The 22,500-nt window shown below is 40.8% G+C and overlaps 1 protein-coding gene across 1 annotated transcript in view; it reads left to right on the forward strand.

The window, feature by feature from the left end:
- Positions 1–22,500, forward strand: part of col4a2 (collagen, type IV, alpha 2) — a gene marked incomplete at its 5' end in the record, with an annotated part of 201,665 nt that overhangs the window by 38,072 nt on the left and 141,093 nt on the right. Inside the window, one exon of the mRNA XM_084314415.1 lies at positions 14,949–15,083. Within this exon, the coding sequence (XP_084170541.1) occupies positions 14,949–15,083 (135 nt within the window). The remainder of the gene's footprint in view (positions 1–14,948; positions 15,084–22,500) is intronic.

The raw sequence follows: 22,500 nt of genomic DNA on the forward strand, positions 1-22,500 counted from the left end.
GCAGTTTAAACAATATATAACAAATCAATATAATTAACTCTGGACATGTGCATATGGGCAACAAGGTGCGAGATGAGGGTATGCCCTCTCAGTTATATTTGCCCTACAATCAATAGTTACAATATATAATCTAATAATCCAATAATCTGTTTATGTGGAAAAAAGATCTACTGTATGTAAAAATGCATATACTGTAATTGCCGTAACAATTACCAATGTGTTTACACATATGGCTCATTAAAGGGATCTGAATCTGAATCTGAATCTAATCTAATATATAATCTAAAAAAATATATATGCTAAATGCTAAATATATGCAATATATAATCTAATAATCCAATAATCTAAATCTAATCTAATATTAAAAAAATGCTAAATGCTAAATTGTCGCTCTAGTTCTGACTGTACATTCTGATAGTAGCGGAGGGTTTGTGTAGTTTGATTTTGAAAGCCAGCTGATGGTGTCCATCACATCTGTCTTGACTTTTCCTTGAACTATAAATCCAGCTCATTTGGCATCTCCAAGGAAACAAAGAAAGCCAAATTCATCTGCCACATCATCCAAATGTTCCTTTTCCATGTGTTTGGACTGTTTCAGAAAAAAAGTCTTTGATCTCAGGCAACAACAGCTCTCTCAGTTTTGCATTGGTCTGTCCTGCGACTCAGATGTTGCACAAAATGGCGATTAATAGTTCCGCCCTCGTCCAATACATACAGACATATGTGACCCAAAAAATTGCATGTGTGTGTTCCTGTGTGTGCCGCCCATCGCATGTGTGTGTCACTGCATGATGAATAAAGACGTCTTCAAAAGTCCAGTTTATATATTATTTATATTATGTGAACGTGTCTGATCGGCTGTATCGCAAGGCTGTGTTTAAATGATATATAACATCATCACCTGATTGGGTCACAGAGCTGGTAGCCTTGGTATGGTGAACTACTAACGAGTGGGTCACAGTCAACCAGCACATGCTAACTGGTTAGTGCGGCATCCTGTGGATTCTATGGTCCCAGGTTCAAATCCACTCGGTTACATTGGTGGTGGGATCTCACTGCTCTGTGAATCTGTATCCAGGTTCACGTAGCAATGGGGGTGGGATCTCAGTGCCTCAACCCTGGGAAAGTGCACGCATAATGAGTTATGTCTGTGTGTACGTGCGCGTGCACGCAGGATACCGAGTCAAAACTGTGTAGAAGCACGAAAACGGTAGCGAATATAAAGACACATTGCAGTTTGATACAGACTGACTGGAGCGGACGGAAGAAGTGGGAGACGGCGAATCAAATCAATTTAGAGTAATGAGATCATCCCAGGGAACCACTGACCTCCAATCAGAAGTTAGCTTTTTTCTTCTTCTTTTTTCTATGAATGTATAGATGAATGTACGTCTCCTGTCCATCTCTCGTCCTTGTTGGCCCATCTTCTCCCTTCACCTTTATTGGATCTGACTGCTGATGGACGACTGGACGACTGATCATGTCTCATCATTGTGGGTCTACTCTCACTAAACGAGGTGGGGGGGGGGGGGGTGATGTCATGATCCGTCGCTCAGTGGAAGAAGAGGGAGAACAGCAGCAGCCTTCGTCATGGAATAACCTTCAGCCATAAGTTATATATTTACGTATTGTATCGGCAAAAGTCCAAAACAAACGCTTCGACCAGGAGTTGAACCGACAATCTCACCACTATCTAACTATGATTATAGTTAGTGCTCTCACCACTATCTAACTATGATTATAGTTAGTGCTCTCACCACTATCTAACTATGATTATAGTTAGTGCTCTCACCACGTACTAACTATGATTATAGTTAGTGTTCTCACCACGTTCTAACTATGATTATAGTTAGTGCTCTCACCACTATCTACTGTAACTATGATTATAGTTAGTGTTCTCACCACTATCTACTGTAACTATGATTATAGTTAGTGTTCTCACCACTATCTAACTATGATTATAGTTAGTGTTCTCACCACGTTCTAACTATGATTATAGTTAGTGCTCTCACCACTATCTAACTATGATTATAGTTAGTGTTCTCACCACTATCTAACTATGATTATAGTTAGTGCTCTCACCACTATCTAACTATGATTATAGTTAGTGTTCTCACCACTATCTAACTATGATTATAGTTAGTGCTCTTACCACTATCTAACTATGATTATAGTTAGTGCTCTCACCAAGTTCAAGTTCAAGTTCTTTAATAGTTGTCATACAGAAGTACAGAATACTTTCATACAAAATGCTTCTTACTGTTACGCTCCAGAGACTGTGCTAGACAAGATAGTATCAAATAACATAATAACATAATATAGCATGAATTTAGAAGAAGAAAATGAGGTCACAGTGTTCGGTATAGACATATGTACAATGTTCTGAGTTACCATATAATATACAATACACAATACTATGCAGTGTACTAATGTACAGTACTATCTAGTGCAAAGCAGAAATGGGATGAGGTACAATTTTAGGTACAATTTACAGTAAGGTGTACGAGTTGTAGTGCAATCCTTCATCCATAAATATAAAGTGTGGGGAGTGGGTGCTACAGTGTGTTTGTTTAAAGTGGGTGTGTGCTATAAGTGTGTGGAGTGGGTGCTACAGTGTGTTTGTTTAAAGTGAGTGTGTGCGTGTGGATGTGTGTGCTATGTGCGTTTGGTGGTTGTTGTTGTGTAGTGTTCATTCATTGTTCGTTTAGCAGCCTGATGGCCTGGGGATAGAAGGGACTGTAACGTTCTCTGCTTCATCGAGACGTGGCTGGCGCCAGAAGTCCCAGACCACGCCATCCTACCGGCCAATCATTTCTTCATTCACCGCAAGGATAGAACAGCAGAATCCGGTAAACAACGTGGAGGAGGTATTGCCTTCATGTTGAACAAAAATTGGAGTGACCCAACTAATGTGAAGGAACTATCCAACCACTGCTCCCCAGAACTGGAATATATAACCATCAAGTGTCGTCCTTTCTTCCTCCCGAGGGAGTTAACGGCGATCGTCCTGGTCGGAGTGTATATTCCACCGCAAGCTGAAGCCAGCAACAAGGTTGCGCTCTCCAGACTACACGACGAGGTAAATAGAATCCAAGAGGCGAATGTTAACGCCGCCATTTTAGTTCTGGGAGATTTCAATAGCGCCAATCTGAGAAAGGTATTGCCCGACTTCTATCAGCATGTGACTTGCAACACCAGAGGCGGTAACATCCTAGATCACTGTTACACGCAATTTAAAGGTGGCTACAAGGCTCATTCTGATAGTGGCTTCGGTAAGTCAGATCACGCATCAATTTTTCTTACACCGAAGTACAGACAGAAAATTAAAAGTACTCCCGTAGTCTCGCGAGAGGTGCAGAAATGGGATGTGACGTCAGAGGATACGATCCGGTCAGTGTTTCACAACACAGACTGGAATGTGTTCCGCGACACAGATAACATTAATGCCTACACGGAGACAGTGCTGGACTATGTTTGTACTAGGGTGAAAGAAACAATCCCCACTACCAAAATGAAAGTTTACCCAAATCAAAAACCCTGGGTAGACAAATCCGTCCGTGAAGCTCTGAGAGAGCGCACCAAAGCATACAACGACGGCCTAGAGGCAGGCAACATGAATGACCACAAGGTGGCGCGATACAACGTAAGGAGGACTGTGTCAGAGGCCAAACGACGCTACAGGGATAAAATTGAACTCCAGTTTGAACAAGCTGACTCTAGAGCTATGTGGCAGGGGCTCAAAACGATGACAGACTACAAAGGCGCCTCCCTCAAACTGAACAGTGACATCTCCTTAGCAAATGACCTCAATACCTTCTATGCGAGGTTTGATGCTGGTAATAACAACACCAGCTCACAAGCCTCGGCAATGGGGGGGGGGGGGGTCGGCTGCTGATGGAGGCGCAGTGTTCAGGGTAACAGAGCATGAGGTGAGGCGGACCTTTAAAAAAGTGAATATCAGGAAGGCAGCAGGTCCAGACGGCATCCCCGGCCGTGTCCTAAAAGTCTGTGCCGACCAACTGGCCCCAGTATTCACTGACATATTTAACCTGTCCTTAGAACAGGCTGTCATCCCCACCTGCCTGAAGAAGTCCACTATTATCCCTGTACCCAAAAAATCCAAGCCTGCTTGCCTCAACGACTACCGCCCTGTAGCTCTCACCTCCATAGCCATGAAGTGCTTCGAGAAGCTAGTAAAGGGCTACATCTGCTCCTCCCTCCCCATCAACATGGACCCCCTGCAATTTGCATACCGCCCCAACAGGTCCACGGAGGACGCCATATCCCATGTGCTGCACACAGCAGCATCACACCTGGACAAGAGGCAGGGGAACTATGTGAGAATGCTATTCATCGACTACAGCTCGGCATTCAATACCATAGTCCCCTCCATACTCATAGCCAAGCTCAGGGACCTGGGCTTGGGCTATGACCTCTGCCAGTGGGTCTTGGACTTCCTGACTGGCAGACCCCAGGTGGTGAGAGCAGGCAACTGCACCTCCTCATCCATCACCCTCAACATAGGGGCCCCCCAGGGCTGTGTTCTGAGTCCCCTCCTCTACTCCCTGTACACACACGACTGTGTGGCTCAGCGGAGTAGCAATACAATCGTCAAATTTGCTGACGACACAGTGGTGGTGGGCCTGATCTCTGCCAACGACGAGAGGGCCTACCTGGAAGAGGTCAAGGTCCTGGCGGGATGGTGCCAGGAAAACAGCCTCTCCCTGAACGTCAGCAAAACAAAGGAGATGATTGTGGACTTCAGGAGGTCGGGGGTCAAGGACTACAGCCCCCTCAGCATCGACGGGGCACCGGTTGAGAGAGTCAACAGCTTTAAGTACCTCGGAGCCTACATATCCGAGGACTTGACATGGACCACACACATTAACAGTGTTGTGAAGAAGGCACGACAACGCCTCTACTTCCTCAGGCGCCTAAGGAAGTTCCAAGTCAGCCAGAAGATCCTTAAGAACTTCTACTCATGTACAATAGAGAGCATCTTGACCGGCAACATCACCTCCTGGTTTGGGAATAGCAGTGCACAAGACCAAAGCAGACTACAAAGAGTGACACGTTCAGCCGAACGCACAATTGGAGGGGGGCTCCCCACCCTCCAGAACATTTACTACAAGCGTTGCAAGGGCAAGGCTAAGAGAATCATTAAAGACTCCAGTCACCCGAACAACTGCCTCTTTGAACTGCTGCCGTCAGGCAAGCGATACAGGAGTCTCAAGGCGAGCACAGAAAGACTCAGAAGAAGCTTCTATCCCCACCACTATCTAACTATGATTATAGTTAGTGTTCTCACCACTATCTAACTATGATTATAGTTAGTGCTCTTACCACTATCTAACTATGATTATAGTTAGTGCTCTCACCACTATCTAACTATGATTATAGTTAGTGTTCTCACCACTATCTAACTATGATTATAGTTAGTGCTCTTACCACTATCTAACTATGATTATAGTTAGTGCTCTCACCACTATCTAACTATGATTATAGTTAGTGTTCTCACCACTATCTAACTATGATTATAGTTAGTGCTCTTACCACTATCTAACTATGATTATAGTTAGTGCTCTTACCACTATCTAACTATGATTATAGTTAGTGCTCTCACCACTATCTAACTATGATTATAGTTAGTGCTCTCACCACTATCTAACTATGATTATAGTTAGTGTTCTCACCACTATCTAACTATGATTATAGTTAGTGCTCTTACCACTATCTAACTATGATTATAGTTAGTGTTCTCACCACTATCTAACTATGATTATAGTTAGTGCTCTCACCACTATCTAACTATGATTATAGTTAGTGTTCTCACCACTATCTAACTATGATTATAGTTAGAGTTAAGGTTAGTTTTAACATTCAAGGTTATTAATTAAGACATAAAGTTAAGGTTAGGGTTCCATCCGCAGCAGGGGAACTTAAACGTTTTCTAATAATGTAAAAAGTAAAAAAGAAATATGTATTTATTTGTAATACATACATATACAATACAATACATAAATATATTACTTATACACACAAGCACACACATACTGTATGTACACACACATATCCCCACACATGCACACAGACATACAGTACATATCTACACACACACACACACATACAAGCTAGTGCACACACACACATACACACACACACACACACACATACACACACACACACATACATACCTACACACACACACAAACATTATATACATACCTACACACACACACACACACACACACACACACACACAGGCACACACAGACACTCACACGCACACACACACACACACACACACACACACACACACACACACACACACACACACACACACACACACACACAGGCACACACAGTTAAAAGTGCAATGCCTTGAATGATTGGGCGGCATATAGGAGGGTTGAGGAGTAGATTTCCTGAGATCTATTCTCCGTTGTTTATGCAGCTGCTACATCATCTTATCAGGCTGAATGTGTGTCAGAGTACATGTTCTGTTCATCTCTTTCCCTCTCACACTGGCTTGCTCTCTCTATCTCTGTCTGTCTCTCTCTCTGTCTCTGTCTCTCTCTCTGTCTCTCACTCTGTCTCTCTCTGTCTCTCACTCTGTCTTGCTCTCTCTGTCTCTCTCTCTCTCTCTGTCTCTCTCTCTATGTCTCTCTCTGTCTCTCACTCTGTCTTGCTGTCTCTGTCTCTCTCTCTATGTCTCTCTCTCTATGTCTCTCTCTGTCTCTCACTCTGTCTCTCTCTGTCTCTCACTCTGTCTTGCTGTCTCTGTCTCTCTCTCTATGTCTCTCTCTGTCTCTATCTCACTCTGTCTCTCTCTCTGTCTCTTTCTCTGTCTCTCTCTCTGTCTCTCTCTCTCTCTCTCTCTCTCTCACTGTGTGTGTGTGTGTGTGTGTGTGTGTGTGTGTGTGTGTGTGTGTGTGTGTGTGTGTGTGTGTGTGTGTGTGTGTGTGTGTGTGTGTGTGTGTGTGTGTGTGTGTGTGTGTGTGTGTGTGTGTGTGTGTGTGTGTGTGTGTGTGTGTGCTCTATATGGTAAAGAGTGTATTTGAACTCATGTCTTGGCCTCGGTTCCCTGAAGTCCTGGTGAATTGAGTCTCCTCTGCAGATGTACGGCAGATAAGAGACGTGTTGTTCTAACAGCCGCCCACATTCGTGCTTCTATCCCACGTCATCCACTGTATGACAGATATAGTGCTTTACTCAAAGACTAGATGACTCACCCGCGCTGCTGGCTAACGGAGACCGACGTTGCCACATGGCGGCCATCTTGCTACAGGGTAGCACGCCCACTCATAACATACATGTCTATGGTATGTACTATTGAAATAACCATAGCTTGCTCAATTTTCAACAATTTGGTTTGTTAAAAACGTCAGAGATGTAGTTATCATACTGCATACTTATAATGTACTTTCATATAAAAAAATCCAATACAAATTCATCCAAGCAAGAATCATAGCCACGTTAATAACGTTTGTAATAAACCAAACCGTTTGTAAATCCGTCAGGATTTCAGCGAGTTAAGATTATTTTTGTTTGTGCAGATCACTCACCTTAAAGCAGTAGTTAACTGTAGCAAGATGGCCGCTGGTGAACTACCCTGGGGGACTCCGCCTTGCGCCATCTAGTCTTTATATAATATATCTATGGCATTACTAGTCTCTACTAGGGATAGTTGTTTTTCAGCGCTATTTCTTACTTATCACTGATGATCAGTAGAGTGAGTCCTTGCCCTCATCATACAATCCCTGCTGTTCCTCATGCTAGCTGGGGTCATGCTCCCTCCCGTACAGGCTGACCGAGGCTCACTCAGATCAGGGTAGATCCCAGGGAGCGTGAATACTTTACCCAAGGCAGTTGTCCTTCCGCGTTCGGTTTGCGAGCCCTGATTGGCCTCTCAGCGCCCAATCGTGTTAGCCCTACTATCGCCGTGCATCAGCTTTCAGTTCCACAGCCCAATATTAACGTAACGCGCTATTCATACCAATCGACATCACATCAATATAAATAACGTATTGTTTTCATCTCTCTATATTAACGTAACACGCTATTCATATCAATTGGCATCACATCAATATAAATAACGTATTGTTTTCATCTGGGTAAAGTATTCACGCGGACCGAGACTTCACATCTGGATCAAAACCTTCTTCTTGTGGAAACAGATCAGACTGTGGACACCACAACAGCTGTACAGTAAGTACAATTATGTTGACATTGTTTTCCTCTTATTGCTCCTTCCTAGCAGCAGCACGGCGATCGAAAGGAGCCTTGAAGTTGTACAATCACAGCTTTATTGTAAACAATTCCAAATGTTTTACATCCGTAGTACTTTACCATCTCCATGGTCAACTAACTGCGAGCATCTGCAGCGACGTGATTCTCTTCACAGTAATATTACATTTCTCCCGATACTCTGCTAGCTCTGTGTAGGCTAACGCGATTGGGCGCTGAGAATCAGGGCGTGCAAACCGAACGCGGAAGGACAACTGCCTTGGGTAAAGTATTCATGCATCCCAGGGAGCTTCCGTCAGCTTGTACAGACTACAAGGAGCTAGTGAATGAGGAAGAGCGTGCGGCTTGTGCTGAGAAAGTACTCAACAACATCACGGGTGAAAGCGATCAGAACTACCCCTTTAACCCTTTCACTGCCACCCTACAAAAAGGTTAACCCTTTCACTACCACACTACAGAAGGGTAACCCTTTCACTACCACACTACAGAAGGGTAACCCTTTCACTACCACACTACAAAATGTTTAACCCTTTCACTGCCACACTACAGAAGGGTAACCCTTTCACTACCACACTACAGAAGGGTAACCCTTTCACTACCACACTACAAAATGTTTAACCCTTTCACTGCCACAATACATAAGGTTAACCCTTCCACTGCCACACTACAGAAGGTTAACCCTTTCACTACCACACAACAGAAGGTTAACCCTTTCACTACCACACTACAAAAGGTTAACCCTTTCACTGCCACACTACAGAAGGTTAACCTTTCACTACCACACTACAGAAGGTTAACCTTTCACTACCACACTACAGAAGGTTAACCTTTCACTACCACACTACAAAAGGTTAACCTTTCACTACCACACTTACAGACGGTTAACCCTTTCACTACCACACTACAAAAAGTTTAACCCTTTCACTACCACACTACAAAAAGGTTAACCTTTCACTACCACACTACAAAAAGGTTAACCATTTCACTGCCACACTACAGAAGGTTAACCCTTTCACTACCACACTACAAAGGGTTAACCTTTCACCACCACATTACAAAAGGTTAACCCTTTCACTGCCACACTACAGAAGGTTAACCCTTTCACTGCCACACGACAAAGGGATAACCCTTTCACTACCCTTCCACTCCAGGTCTCCAGGTAGTCCTCATCTGGTATTTCAGCAATGCGGAAACTACAGTGCAGTACACACACAATACCATACCATGCTAGTGATCTCTCACATGCTTTACACACATGTACACACATACAGTATACACACACATACACACATACTGTATACACACACATACATATATATACACATATGCACACATATACACACACATATACACACATATAAACACATATGCACACACATACACGCATACTGTATACACTAGGGATGTGCATCTCCTCACTGAGGCCGATGCGATGTGCATCTCGATACAGTGCCAACGATACGATACATTAACGATACATTTGAAGCACCGGGCAATGCGATGCGATATGATTCACCCCTTGTTGAGATACGATACGATTCGATACGATTTGATTCAACATAATGCGATTCGGGGCGATACGATGCGATTCAACACGATGCAAAATAATAATAATAATAATAAATAATACGATTTTATGGTATGACAGAGGATTTGGTTGTATTCCTTATGCAGCTTATATTATTATTAAAAATAAAATAATCTACTGTAAGACAATTTATATAATTAAAAACTCTTGGGTGCCTAAGAAGACTTTTGCATAAACTGTCTTTTGACAGTTTGAGAGAGAGAGAGAGAGAGAGAGAGAGAGAGAGAGAGAGAGAGAGAGAGAGAGAGAGAGCCCCTCCCCGTCTGAGCGGCCGTCGACAGTTGATGATGTCACACACTAGACTAGGTCACTAGGATGCGACCGTAGCATTATGTCAACAACACGGAGGCAGCCGGCTAGCCTGGATGGATTGCATGAAGCGATATAATTAAGAAATGAATAACCAATAAATGTGAAGTTATCTTTGAACCCCTGTTGTCAAGCGTCTTCAATATACCCCCCCCCCCCCCTCCTCACTAATGTTACCGTGTTGCAGAGTCACTTTAGTTAGACACTAGTTTAGCGTTAGCTGAACGGCTAACTGGCGTTAGCCAGAGGCTACTAGCGTTAGCATGTTGAGCAATTCTATTCATGTCTCCTCGACTTCCACTGTTTGTTGATAACTGTGACGCGGCTCTCGCCTTATGTAGTAGCAAAGCAATAGTATCTGCTGTGTGTGTGTGTGCAGTCACAGTGCACTGCTGATAAGTGGATGAGAGGAAATTATATCAATGCATCGGTTTTTGACCGATGCAAAGACGCTACAACAAGATGCATCACGAGTTCAGCCTGACATTTTGCCGACGCGGACTTATTCCACCGGTGCACTTGCATCGTGAACGTGTATGCCTGCGCACCGATGCAAATCGATGAATCGTCACATCACTAGTATACACACACATATACACACATATATACACATATACACACAAATATACACACACTGTATACACACATACTGTATATATTACACACATATACACACGCGCGCTCCCGCACTTGCATACGTGTGCCCACACGTTACTTCAGATATCAGTCGCCCAGAAATTCCTGCACGCTAGTATTCCATCCATCTCACTCCACTCCTCCTCGCCATCATTCAGTGTGTGTTTTCCTTCTCTCGCTCCGTGTGAATTATGGATTGGTACTTCTTCCACACGGCCATTTATCTTCAGAGGATCGGTTAATGTGATTTATTTAACGTGTTTCATCGCGTGCTATTCACACACAATTCTCTGTGTGTTGTTCTATCATTAATTATTGAATACAGGATGTAGAGTTTACACTCTGGCGCTGACAGTGATACTGTGGCGACAGGTGAAAGTTAGTTATAATAATAAATAATATATAGGGTGGCTGGGTGGCGCAGCGGTCTAAGCGCTCGTCACCAACACGAGAGACACCGGTATCGAATCCGGCTGTCAGCGTTGCCTCCGGCCGTCATACTGACTCAATTGGCCGAGTCAGCGAGAGGGAAATCGATGGGTGGTAATCTGGCCGTTGTAAACAGCGACTCCTACAGGTCGGTCAGGGCGCCTGCACAGCAAGGACAGGAGATGGTGAGGGTAGTGTGAGCCTCCCCCACACGTTACACCTCGCCAATGAGAGTCCACGCTGGCAGGTGAAAAGATGTGGCTGGCTGACTCTGCATGTTTCGGAGGGGACATGCGATAGATTCTTCAACCCTCCCTACGACCGACCAGTGGGGGGCACATGCGAGCAACGATCAAGACAGGGGAGGGGGAATTGGCACGACTAAATTGGGATGGGAGAAAAACAGAAAAAGAAGGAGAAAAAGTGGATAAAAAAATTATAATAAATTAGAAAAATTATAAATGTGTTGAATTACGTCCATTGGATCACTATTGTATAAAAAATGTTTACCAAATGATCAAACAATTTAAGAGGTACCTGTCCTAACTTAGACGTTTCCTCTTCCAGAAAATCGTACTCAGCCAGTTATTGAATATGTATTTGAAAGGAACAGGCCGACATTATAGGAAATGCGCTTACCGTCTTCTCCAGAGTCAGACAAGAAGATAGATACCAACTTCCTCTCTGTGCGTTCAGAAAGCCTTCCGGCTGCAAGCTAGCCTAGCTTAGCACCAATGAATGGAAGTGGATACAGACCAGCTAACCTAGCTTTAAAACTCAAAGAGAGGTGTTTTTTGGCCAATCGCTAGACTAGCTGGTCCGTATCCGCTTCCATTCATTTGTGCTAAGCTAGGCTAGCTTGCAGCCGGGTAGCTTTAGAAATGTCTTCTGTGGATTTACATGTTGAGAGTTCTGAGAGTTAGAACATTCCGGTGGTTTCTCTGTAAGAGCTTGATGTGTTGACAGGACAGTTGTTCTGCCGTGTGTTCCATAAAGCACAGCTGTGAGGTTAAGGTTAAGATGGAGACAAAACAGACACCCCACAACACACAGTCATACATGCAGGCAGACACACACACACACACACACACATACACACATGCACACATGCACGCACACACACACATATACACATTATGTACACACACACACACGCACACACACATACTGTATAGGCACACACACATACACATATACATTATTGTATATGCGCACGCACACACACACACACACACACACACACACACACATAAACATACTGTATACGTGAATGTGTGAGTGAATGGGTAAAATGTGAGGAACAAAAATGTTTAAGCGCTTTTGATAAACGAGATATATATGCACCATCTACCATTAACCATTTATCATTTACACACACACATTATATACATACACAAAACCAAAATTGAGGCCATTGCATTACATTCATTCCCTAACCCTAACCTTAACTTCAGGAAATATATGCCTAATCCTAAACCGTCACCCGTCCATAACCATTAATCCTTTCACTACCACACTACCAAAGGGTTAACCCAGATACCGAAATCCTGAAATACTGAACTACCAGATACTGAAATCATCTTTTTCCAAATAAACTGGGTTGTAAATCTGAAATGTCCCCCGATTTTATGTTAAAGAAATCTCACCACACAGTAAAAAAGACATACCATCATTCCAGCTCTTCTAGTGGAATAACTCTGAAAACTATAGTTTGGGGATATATGTGAGATTGTGGGCAAAACGAATCAGCTTTATGTTTTGGTGGAATGCACCTTTAAAATAGGAACACACACACATGCAGTACATTAGCTTATGGGGACATTGCATTGACTTATATAACCATAACCATATTGACTTACCTTGACCTGACCCTAACCTTTACCACTGACCCAAAGGTCAGCTGTCAGAAAGTCAGAAAAACATATCTAAACATAATGTGTTCAGCTGCATCTCCATATCTCACAGTATCTGCATCTGATATCAATTTGTCAGTGAGCTTGTTTGAATTGTTTTCTGACATTGTTTATGCGTTCTATTCTATTTCATGAATTCCTCTGGCTTTAGCCCCAGGACCCCTGGCTGTCGGGCCAAAGCCATCTCTGTCTGGGGACCTAATATCTCCCTGGACGGGTCCACATGCGTGTTGGTTCTCAGTCACACGGCCCGACCTCCAGACCTCAGAGGTCACTGCAGGGTGAACCGCTGAACTCCCAGCCCAGACAAACAATGGCCCTGACCCTGACCTTTGACCCTGACCTCCTCGAGAGGCTGCCCTGTGTTCTGACCCTGACCTTTGACCCTGACCTCCTCGAGAGGCTGCTCTGTGTTCTGACCCTGACCTTTGACCCTGACCTCCTCAAGAGGCTGCTCTGTGTTCTGACCCTGATCTTTGACCCTGAACTCTGATCCTGACCTCCTCAAGAGGCTGCTGAATAAAATAAATGACTAAATCATATATCGGAAATTAATATTTTAATTCTATTCAATCTAAACACTTGAGACGGTGAGTGTTAGGGTTAGTTGATAAACAGTGTTTAGTTTATGTGTTGCTCTATCAGAGTCTTTGACAGGCAGCTTCTGTTCAGCCAGTAGCCTACTGTAAGTCTCCTAGTGGAGCTAGAGAGCACATACTGCTTGAGGGGAGAGAGAGAGAGAGAGAGAGAGAGAGAGAGAGAGAGAGAGAGAGAGAGAGAGAGAGAGAGAGAGAGAGAGAGAGAGAGAGAGAGAGAGAGAGAGAGAGAGAGAGAGAGAGGGGAGAGAGAGAGAGAGAGAGAGAGAGAGAGAGAGAGAGGGAGAGGGAGAGGGAGAGAGAGGCTTTCATTCCTCGTGGACAGATACATGTCTCCCCCTTGTGGCTGCATCCTGTTACAATCTAAGCCAAACCCCTCAGACCTTTTTTAGTCTGTTTAACCCCTAGTTACCTGTGCCGTGTTCTCCCTCTTATCCCTCTATCTTCTGTTTTCAACATAACGGGTGGGTTTTGACTTATTTTTATTTTATTTTATCTAGCAATATAATTATAATGAAACTGTACCCATTCCCAACTCGTATTGAAATGCGAGTACCTACAGTGTGTGTGTATGTTTGTTTTGTACCTACAGCTTTGTTTATGTTGACAAAGTAAGAGGCCCATTCAGACGGACATTATTGTACCTCAAAATGTTTCATTGCGCCTAACGTAACTAACTAACTGTCTGTTGAGTAGGGGTTGGGTACCGTTCACATTTGAATCGATACCGGTACCCAACGGTACCTTTTGTCTGTACTTTAGTCTCACATTTTTTTATCTACCTACCTCAGTTGTAAAAAAAAAATAATGTTAATATATATAATATTGCTGCGAGCGTTGTCTGCATCTAGCTTTGTAAAGTGTAACAACACTTGCGACCGTTTTCGGCTTGCCATTGCCCCGACTGCTTTGTTGTTGTTGAATCAAGTCAAATCCTAGGTAAGCGTGTATATTGTGCGAGTGAACGTTGACGTGAACGTGCGGCACACTTCATAGGTTTTGCTTTGCGGTAAACGAAATGTTGACGTCATCAGATTTTTTTTTACAGTACAGTACAGAAATGTGGCATCGGCGGATCTCACGTGATTCGGTCGGTACTCTTAAAAGTACCGGATCCGGTGCCCATCCCTACTGTCTGTTGACTCTCTCTCTGACCTCTCCTCTCCGCCAGGGCCTCTGTCTGTAACTGTCTGTTGAGTGACTCTCTCTCTGTCATCTCCTCTCCTCCAGGGCCAGCCAGGGCCTCTCGGGCCACAGGGGTCCACCGGGCCGCCGGGGAGAGGGGGGGATCCTGGCATCCACGGTCCCACGGGACAGAAAGGTGACAGTGGGCGAGGAGGCATCATCGGCCCTAAAGGATCTTTGGTAAGAGACGGTCGTAGCGTCGCTCCTCCTTCTTGTTCTTGTGTTCTTGTTAGTGTGTTCTTGTGTTCTTGTGTTCTTGTTAGTGTGTTCTTGTGTTCTTGTTAGTGTGTTCTTGTGTTCTTGTGTTCTTGTGTTCTTGTGTTCTTGTGTTCTTGTTAGTGTGTTCTTGTGTTCTTGTGTTCTTGTTAGTGTGTTCTTGTGTTCTTGTGTTCTTGTTAGTGTGTTCTTGTGTTCTTGTGTTCTTGTTAGTGTGTTCTGTGTTCTTGTGTTCTTGTTAGTGTGTTCTTGTGTTCTTGTTAGTGTGTTCTTGTGTTCTTGTGTTCTTGTGTTCTTGTTAGTGTGTTCTTGTGTTATTGTGTTCTTGTGTTTTGTGTTTTGTGTTCTTGTGTTCTTGTGTTTTGTGTTCTTGTGTTTTGTGTTCTTGTGTTCTTGTGTTCTTGTGTTCTTGTGTTCTTGTGTTTTGTGTTCTTGTGTTCTTGTGTTCTTGTGTTCTTGTGTTTTGTGTTCTTGTGTTCTTGTGTTCTTTTGTTCTTGTGTTTTGTGTTCTTGTGTTTTGTGTGCTTGTGTTCTTGTGTTCTTGTGTTTTGTGTTCTTGTGTTTTGTGTTCTTGTGTTTTGTGTTCTTGTGTTCTTGTGTTTTGTGTTTTGTGTTCTTGTGTTTTGTGTTTTGTGTTTTGTGTTCTTGTGTTTTGTGTTCTTGTGTTTTGTGTTCTTGTGTTCTTGTGTTTTGTGTTCTTGTGTTCTTGTGTTTTGTGTTCTTGTGTTCTTGTGTTTTGTGTTCTTGTGTTCTTGTGTTTTGTGTTATTGTGTTTTGTGTTCTTGTGTTCTTGTGTTCTTGTGTTCTTGTGTTCTTGTGTTATTGTGTTATTGTGTTTTGTGTTCTTGTGTTCTTGTGTTCTTGTGTTCTTGTGTTTTGTGTTCTTGTGTTCTTGTGTTCTTGTGTTTTGTGTTTTGTGTTCTTGTGTTTTGTGTTTTGTGTTCTTGTGTTCTTGTGTTTTGTGTTCTTGTGTTTTGTGTTTTGTGTTTTGTGTTCTTGTGTTTTGTGTTCTTGTGTCTTGTGTTTTGTGTTCTTGTGTTCTTGTTAGTGTGTTCTTGTGTTCTTGTGTTCTTGTGTTCTTGTGTTTTGTGTTCTTGTGTTTTGTGTTCTTGTGTTCTTGTGTTCTTGTGTTCTTGTGTTTTGTGTTTTGTGTTCTTGTGTTCTTGTTAGTGTGTTCTTGTGTTTTGTGTTCTTGTGTTCTTGTGTTCTTGTGTTTTGTGTTTTGTGTTTTGTGTTTTGTGTTCTTGTTAGTGTGTTCTTGTGTTCTTGTGTTCTTGTGTTTTGTGTTTTGTGTTATTGTGTTCTTTTTAGTGTGTTCTTGTGTTTTCTGTTCTTGTGTTCTTGTGTTCTTGTGTTCTTGTGTTTTGTGTTTTGTGTTTTGAGTTTTGTGTTCGTGTTCTTGTGTTCTTGTGTTTTGTGTTCTTGTGTTCTTGTGTTCTTGTGTTTTGTGTTTTGTGTTCTTGTGTTCTTGTGTTTTGTGTTCTTGTGTTTTGTGTTTTGTGTTCTTGTGTTCTTGTGTTTTGTGTTCTTGTGTTCTTGTGTTTTGTGTTCTTGTGTTTTGTGTTCTTGTGTTCTTGTGTTTTGTGTTCTTGTGTTTTGTGTTCTTGTGTTTTGTGTTTTGTGTTTTGTGTTCTTGTGTTTTGTGTTCTTGTGTTCTTGTGTTTTGTGTTTTGTGTTCTTGTGTTCTTGTGTTTTGTGTTCTTGTGGTTTGTGTTCTTGTGTTCTTGTGTTCTTGTGTTTTGTGTTCTTGTGTTTTGTGTTCTTGTGTTCTTGTGTTTTGTGTTCTTGTGTTTTGTGTTCTTGTGTTTTGTGTTTTGTGTTCTTGTGTCTTGTGTTTTGTGTTCTTGTGTTCTTGTGTTTTGTGTTCTTGTGTTTTGTGTTCTTGTGTTCTTGTGTTCTTGTTAGTGTGTTCTTGTGTTCTTGTGTTTTGTGTTTTGTGTTCTTGTGTTCTTTTTAGTGTGTTCTTGTGTTTTCTGTTCTTGTGTTCTTGTGTTCTTGTGTTTTGTGTTCGTGTTCTTGTGTTTTGTGTTCTTGTGTTTTGTGTTTTGTGTTCTTGTGTTCTTGTGTTTTGTGTTCTTGTGTTCTTGTGTTTTGTGTTTTGTGTTCTTGTGTTCTTGTGTTCTTGTTAGTGTGTTCTTGTGTTCTTGTGTTCTTGTGTTCTTGTTAGTGTGTTCTTGTGTTCTTGTGTTCTTGTGTTCTTGTTAGTGTGTTCTTGTGTTATTGTGTTATTGTGTTTTGTGTTCTTGTTAGTGTGTTCTTGTGTTCTTGTGTTCTTGTGTTCTTGTGTTCTTGTGTTCTTGTGTTTTGTGTTCTTGTGTTTTGTGTTCTTGTGTTCTTGTGTTCTTGTGTTTTGTGTTTTGTGTTCTTGTGTTTTGTGTTTTGTGTTCTTGTGTTCTTGTGTTCTTGTGTTTTGTGTTCTTGTGTTTTGTGTTTTGTGTTTTGTGCTTTGTGTTCTTGTGTCTTGTGTTCTTGTGTTCTTGTGTTCTTGTGTTCTTGTGTTTTGTGTTCTTGTGTCTTGTGTTTTGTGTTCTTGTGTTCTTGTTAGTGTGTTCTTGTGTTCTTGTGTTCTTGTGTTTTGTGTTCTTGTGTTCTTGTGTTTTGTGTTCTTGTGTTCTTGTGTTCTTGTGTTCTTGTGTTTTGTGTTTTGTGTTCTTGTGTTCTTGTTAGTGTGTTCTTGTGTTTTGTGTTATTGTGTTCTTGTGTTCTTGTGTTCTTGTGTTTTGTGTTTTGTGTTCTTGTGTTCTTGTGTTTTGTGTTCTTGTGTTCTTGTGTTCTTGTGTTCTTGTGTTCTTGTGTACTTGTGTTTTGTGTTCTTGTGTTCTTGTGTTTTGTGTTCTTGTGTTCTTGTTAGTGTGTTCTTGTGTTCTTGTGTTCTTGTTAGTGTGTTCTTGTGTTCTTGTGTTCTTGTTAGTGTGTTCTTGTGTTCTTGTGTTATTGTGTTTTGTGTTTTGTGTTCTTGTGTTTTGTGTTCTTGTGTTTTGTGTTCTTGTGTTTTGTGTTCTTGTGTTCTTGTGTTTTGTGTTCTTGTGTTCTTGTGTTTTGTGTTCTTGTGTTTTGTGTTCTTGTGTTTTGTGTTCTTGTGTTTTGTGTTCTTGTGTTCTTGTGTTTTGTGTTCTTGTGTTCTTGTGTTATTGTGTTCTTGTGTTTTGTGTTTTGTGTTTTGTGTTCTTGTGTTTTGTGTTTTGTGTTCTTGTGTTTTGTGTTTTGTGTTTTGTGTTCTTGTGTTTTGTGTTTTGTGTTCTTGTGTCTTGTGTTCTTGTGTTCTTGTGTTTAGTGTTCTTGTGTTCTTGTGTTCTTGTGTTTTGTGTTCTTGTGTTCTTGTGTTCTTGTTAGTGTGTTCTTGTGTTCTTGTTAGTGTGTTCTTGTGTTCTTGTGTTCTTGTGTTCTTGTGTTTTGTGTTCTTGTGTTCTTGTGTTCTTGTGTTTTGTGTTCTTGTGTTCTTGTGTTTTGTGTTCTTGTGTTCTTGTGTTCTTGTGTTCTTGTGTTTTGTGTTTTGTGTTCTTGTGTTTTGTGTTTTGTGTTCTTGTGTTCTTGTGTTTTGTGTTCTTGTGTTTTGTGTTTTGTGTTTTGTGTTCTTGTGTTTTGTGTTCTTGTGTCTTGTGTTTTGTGTTCTTGTGTTCTTGTTAGTGTGTTCTTGTGTTCTTGTGTTCTTGTGTTCTTGTGTTTTGTGTTCTTGTGTTTTGTGTTCTTGTGTTCTTGTGTTCTTGTGTTCTTGTGTTTTGTGTTTTGTGTTCTTGTGTTCTTGTTAGTGTGTTCTTGTGTTTTGTGTTCTTGTGTTCTTGTGTTTTGTGTTTTGTGTTTTGTGTTTTGTGTTTTGTGTTCTTGTTAGTGTGTTCTTGTGTTCTTGTGTTCTTGTGTTTTGTGTTTTGTGTTATTGTGTTCTTTTTAGTGTGTTCTTGTGTTTTCTGTTCTTGTGTTCTTGTGTTCTTGTGTTTTGTGTTTTGTGTTTTGAGTTTTGTGTTCGTGTTCTTGTGTTCTTGTGTTTTGTGTTCTTGTGTTCTTGTGTTCTTGTGTTTTGTGTTTTGTGTTCTTGTGTTCTTGTGTTCTTGTGTTTTGTGTTTTGTGTTCTTGTGTTTTGTGTTTTGTGTTCTTGTGTTCTTGTGTTTTGTGTTCTTGTGTTTTGTGTTTTGTGTTTTGTGTTCTTGTGTTTTGTGTTCTTGTGTTTTGTGTTATTGTGTTTTGTGTTCTTGTGTTCTTGTGTTCTTGTGTTCTTGTGTTCTTGTGTTATTGTGTTATTGTGTTTTGTGTTCTTGTGTTCTTGTGTTCTTGTGTTTTGTGTTCTTGTGTTCTTGTGTTCTTGTGTTTTGTGTTTTGTGTTCTTGTGTTTTGTGTTTTGTGTTCTTGTGTTCTTGTGTTTTGTGTTCTTGTGTTTTGTGTTTTGTGTTTTGTGTTCTTGTGTTTTGTGTTCTTGTGTCTTGTGTTTTGTGTTCTTGTGTTCTTGTTAGTGTGTTCTTGTGTTCTTGTGTTCTTGTGTTCTTGTGTTTTGTGTTCTTGTGTTTTGTGTTCTTGTGTTCTTGTGTTCTTGTGTTCTTGTGTTTTGTGTTTTGTGTTCTTGTGTTCTTGTTAGTGTGTTCTTGTGTTTTGTGTTCTTGTGTTCTTGTGTTCTTGTGTTTTGTGTTTTGTGTTTTGTGTTTTGTGTTCTTGTTAGTGTGTTCTTGTGTTCTTGTGTTCTTGTGTTTTGTGTTTTGTGTTATTGTGTTCTTTTTAGTGTGTTCTTGTGTTTTCTGTTCTTGTGTTCTTGTGTTCTTGTGTTCTTGTGTTTTGTGTTTTGTGTTTTGAGTTTTGTGTTCGTGTTCTTGTGTTCTTGTGTTTTGTGTTCTTGTGTTCTTGTGTTCTTGTGTTTTGTGTTTTGTGTTCTTGTGTTCTTGTGTTTTGTGTTCTTGTGTTTTGTGTTTTGTGTTCTTGTGTTCTTGTGTTTTGTGTTCTTGTGTTCTTGTGTTTTGTGTTCTTGTGTTCTTGTGTTTTGTGTTCTTGTGTTCTTGTGTTTTGTGTTCTTGTGTTTTGTGTTCTTGTGTTTTGTGTTTTGTGTTTTGTGTTCTTGTGTTTTGTGTTCTTGTGTTCTTGTGTTTTGTGTTTTGTGTTCTTGTGTTCTTGTGTTTTGTGTTCTTGTGGTTTGTGTTCTTGTGTTCTTGTGTTCTTGTGTTTTGTGTTCTTGTGTTTTGTGTTCTTGTGTTCTTGTGTTTTGTGTTCTTGTGTTTTGTGTTCTTGTGTTTTGTGTTTTGTGTTCTTGTGTCTTGTGTTTTGTGTTCTTGTGTTCTTGTGTTCTTGTGTTTTGTGTTCTTGTGTTTTGTGTTCTTGTGTTCTTGTGTTCTTGTTAGTGTGTTCTTGTGTTCTTGTGTTTTGTGTTTTGTGTTCTTGTGTTCTTTTTAGTGTGTTCTTGTGTTTTCTGTTCTTGTGTTCTTGTGTTCTTGTGTTTTGTGTTCGTGTTCTTGTGTTTTGTGTTCTTGTGTTTTGTGTTTTGTGTTCTTGTGTTCTTGTGTTTTGTGTTCTTGTGTTCTTGTGTTTTGTGTTTTGTGTTCTTGTGTTCTTGTGTTCTTGTTAGTGTGTTCTTGTGTTCTTGTGTTCTTGTGTTCTTGTTAGTGTGTTCTTGTGTTCTTGTGTTCTTGTGTTCTTGTTAGTGTGTTCTTGTGTTATTGTGTTATTGTGTTTTGTGTTCTTGTTAGTGTGTTCTTGTGTTCTTGTGTTCTTGTGTTCTTGTGTTCTTGTGTTCTTGTGTTTTGTGTTCTTGTGTTTTGTGTTCTTGTGTTCTTGTGTTCTTGTGTTTTGTGTTTTGTGTTCTTGTGTTTTGTGTTTTGTGTTCTTGTGTTCTTGTGTTCTTGTGTTTTGTGTTCTTGTGTTTTGTGTTTTGTGTTTTGTGCTTTGTGTTCTTGTGTCTTGTGTTCTTGTGTTCTTGTGTTCTTGTGTTCTTGTGTTTTGTGTTCTTGTGTCTTGTGTTTTGTGTTCTTGTGTTCTTGTTAGTGTGTTCTTGTGTTCTTGTGTTCTTGTGTTTTGTGTTCTTGTGTTCTTGTGTTTTGTGTTCTTGTGTTCTTGTGTTCTTGTGTTCTTGTGTTTTGTGTTTTGTGTTCTTGTGTTCTTGTTAGTGTGTTCTTGTGTTTTGTGTTATTGTGTTCTTGTGTTCTTGTGTTCTTGTGTTTTGTGTTTTGTGTTCTTGTGTTCTTGTGTTTTGTGTTCTTGTGTTCTTGTGTTCTTGTGTTCTTGTGTTCTTGTGTTCTTGTGTACTTGTGTTTTGTGTTCTTGTGTTCTTGTGTTTTGTGTTCTTGTGTTCTTGTTAGTGTGTTCTTGTGTTCTTGTGTTCTTGTTAGTGTGTTCTTGTGTTCTTGTGTTCTTGTTAGTGTGTTCTTGTGTTCTTGTGTTATTGTGTTTTGTGTTTTGTGTTCTTGTGTTTTGTGTTCTTGTGTTTTGTGTTCTTGTGTTTTGTGTTCTTGTGTTCTTGTGTTTTGTGTTCTTGTGTTTTGTGTTCTTGTGTTTTGTGTTCTTGTGTTTTGTGTTCTTGTGTTTTGTGTTCTTGTGTTCTTGTGTTTTGTGTTCTTGTGTTCTTGTGTTATTGTGTTCTTGTGTTCTTGTGTTTTGTGTTTTGTGTTCTTGTGTTTTGTGTTTTGTGTTCTTGTGTTTTGTGTTTTGTGTTTTGTGTTCTTGTGTTTTGTGTTTTGTGTTCTTGTGTCTTGTGTTCTTGTGTTCTTGTGTTTAGTGTTCTTGTGTTCTTGTGTTCTTGTGTTTTGTGTTCTTGTGTTCTTGTGTTCTTGTTAGTGTGTTCTTGTGTTCTTGTTAGTGTGTTCTTGTGTTCTTGTGTTCTTGTGTTCTTGTGTTTTGTGTTCTTGTGTTCTTGTGTTCTTGTGTTTTGTGTTCTTGTGTTCTTGTGTTTTGTGTTCTTGTGTTCTTGTGTTCTTGTGTTCTTGTGTTTTGTGTTTTGTGTTCTTGTGTTTTGTGTTTTGTGTTCTTGTGTTCTTGTGTTTTGTGTTCTTGTGTTTTGTGTTTTGTGTTTTGTGTTCTTGTGTTTTGTGTTCTTGTGTCTTGTGTTTTGTGTTCTTGTGTTCTTGTTAGTGTGTTCTTGTGTTCTTGTGTTCTTGTGTTCTTGTGTTTTGTGTTCTTGTGTTTTGTGTTCTTGTGTTCTTGTGTTCTTGTGTTCTTGTGTTTTGTGTTTTGTGTTCTTGTGTTCTTGTTAGTGTGTTCTTGTGTTTTGTGTTCTTGTGTTCTTGTGTTCTTGTGTTTTGTGTTTTGTGTTTTGTGTTTTGTGTTCTTGTTAGTGTGTTCTTGTGTTCTTGTGTTCTTGTGTTTTGTGTTTTGTGTTATTGTGTTCTTTTTAGTGTGTTCTTGTGTTTTCTGTTCTTGTGTTCTTGTGTTCTTGTGTTCTTGTGTTTTGTGTTTTGTGTTTTGAGTTTTG

Source organism: Notolepis coatsorum (genome assembly GCF_963971535.1).
Source record: "Notolepis coatsorum genome assembly, chromosome: 5".
NCBI classification, from domain to species: Eukaryota; Metazoa; Chordata; class Actinopteri; order Aulopiformes; family Paralepididae; genus Notolepis; species Notolepis coatsorum.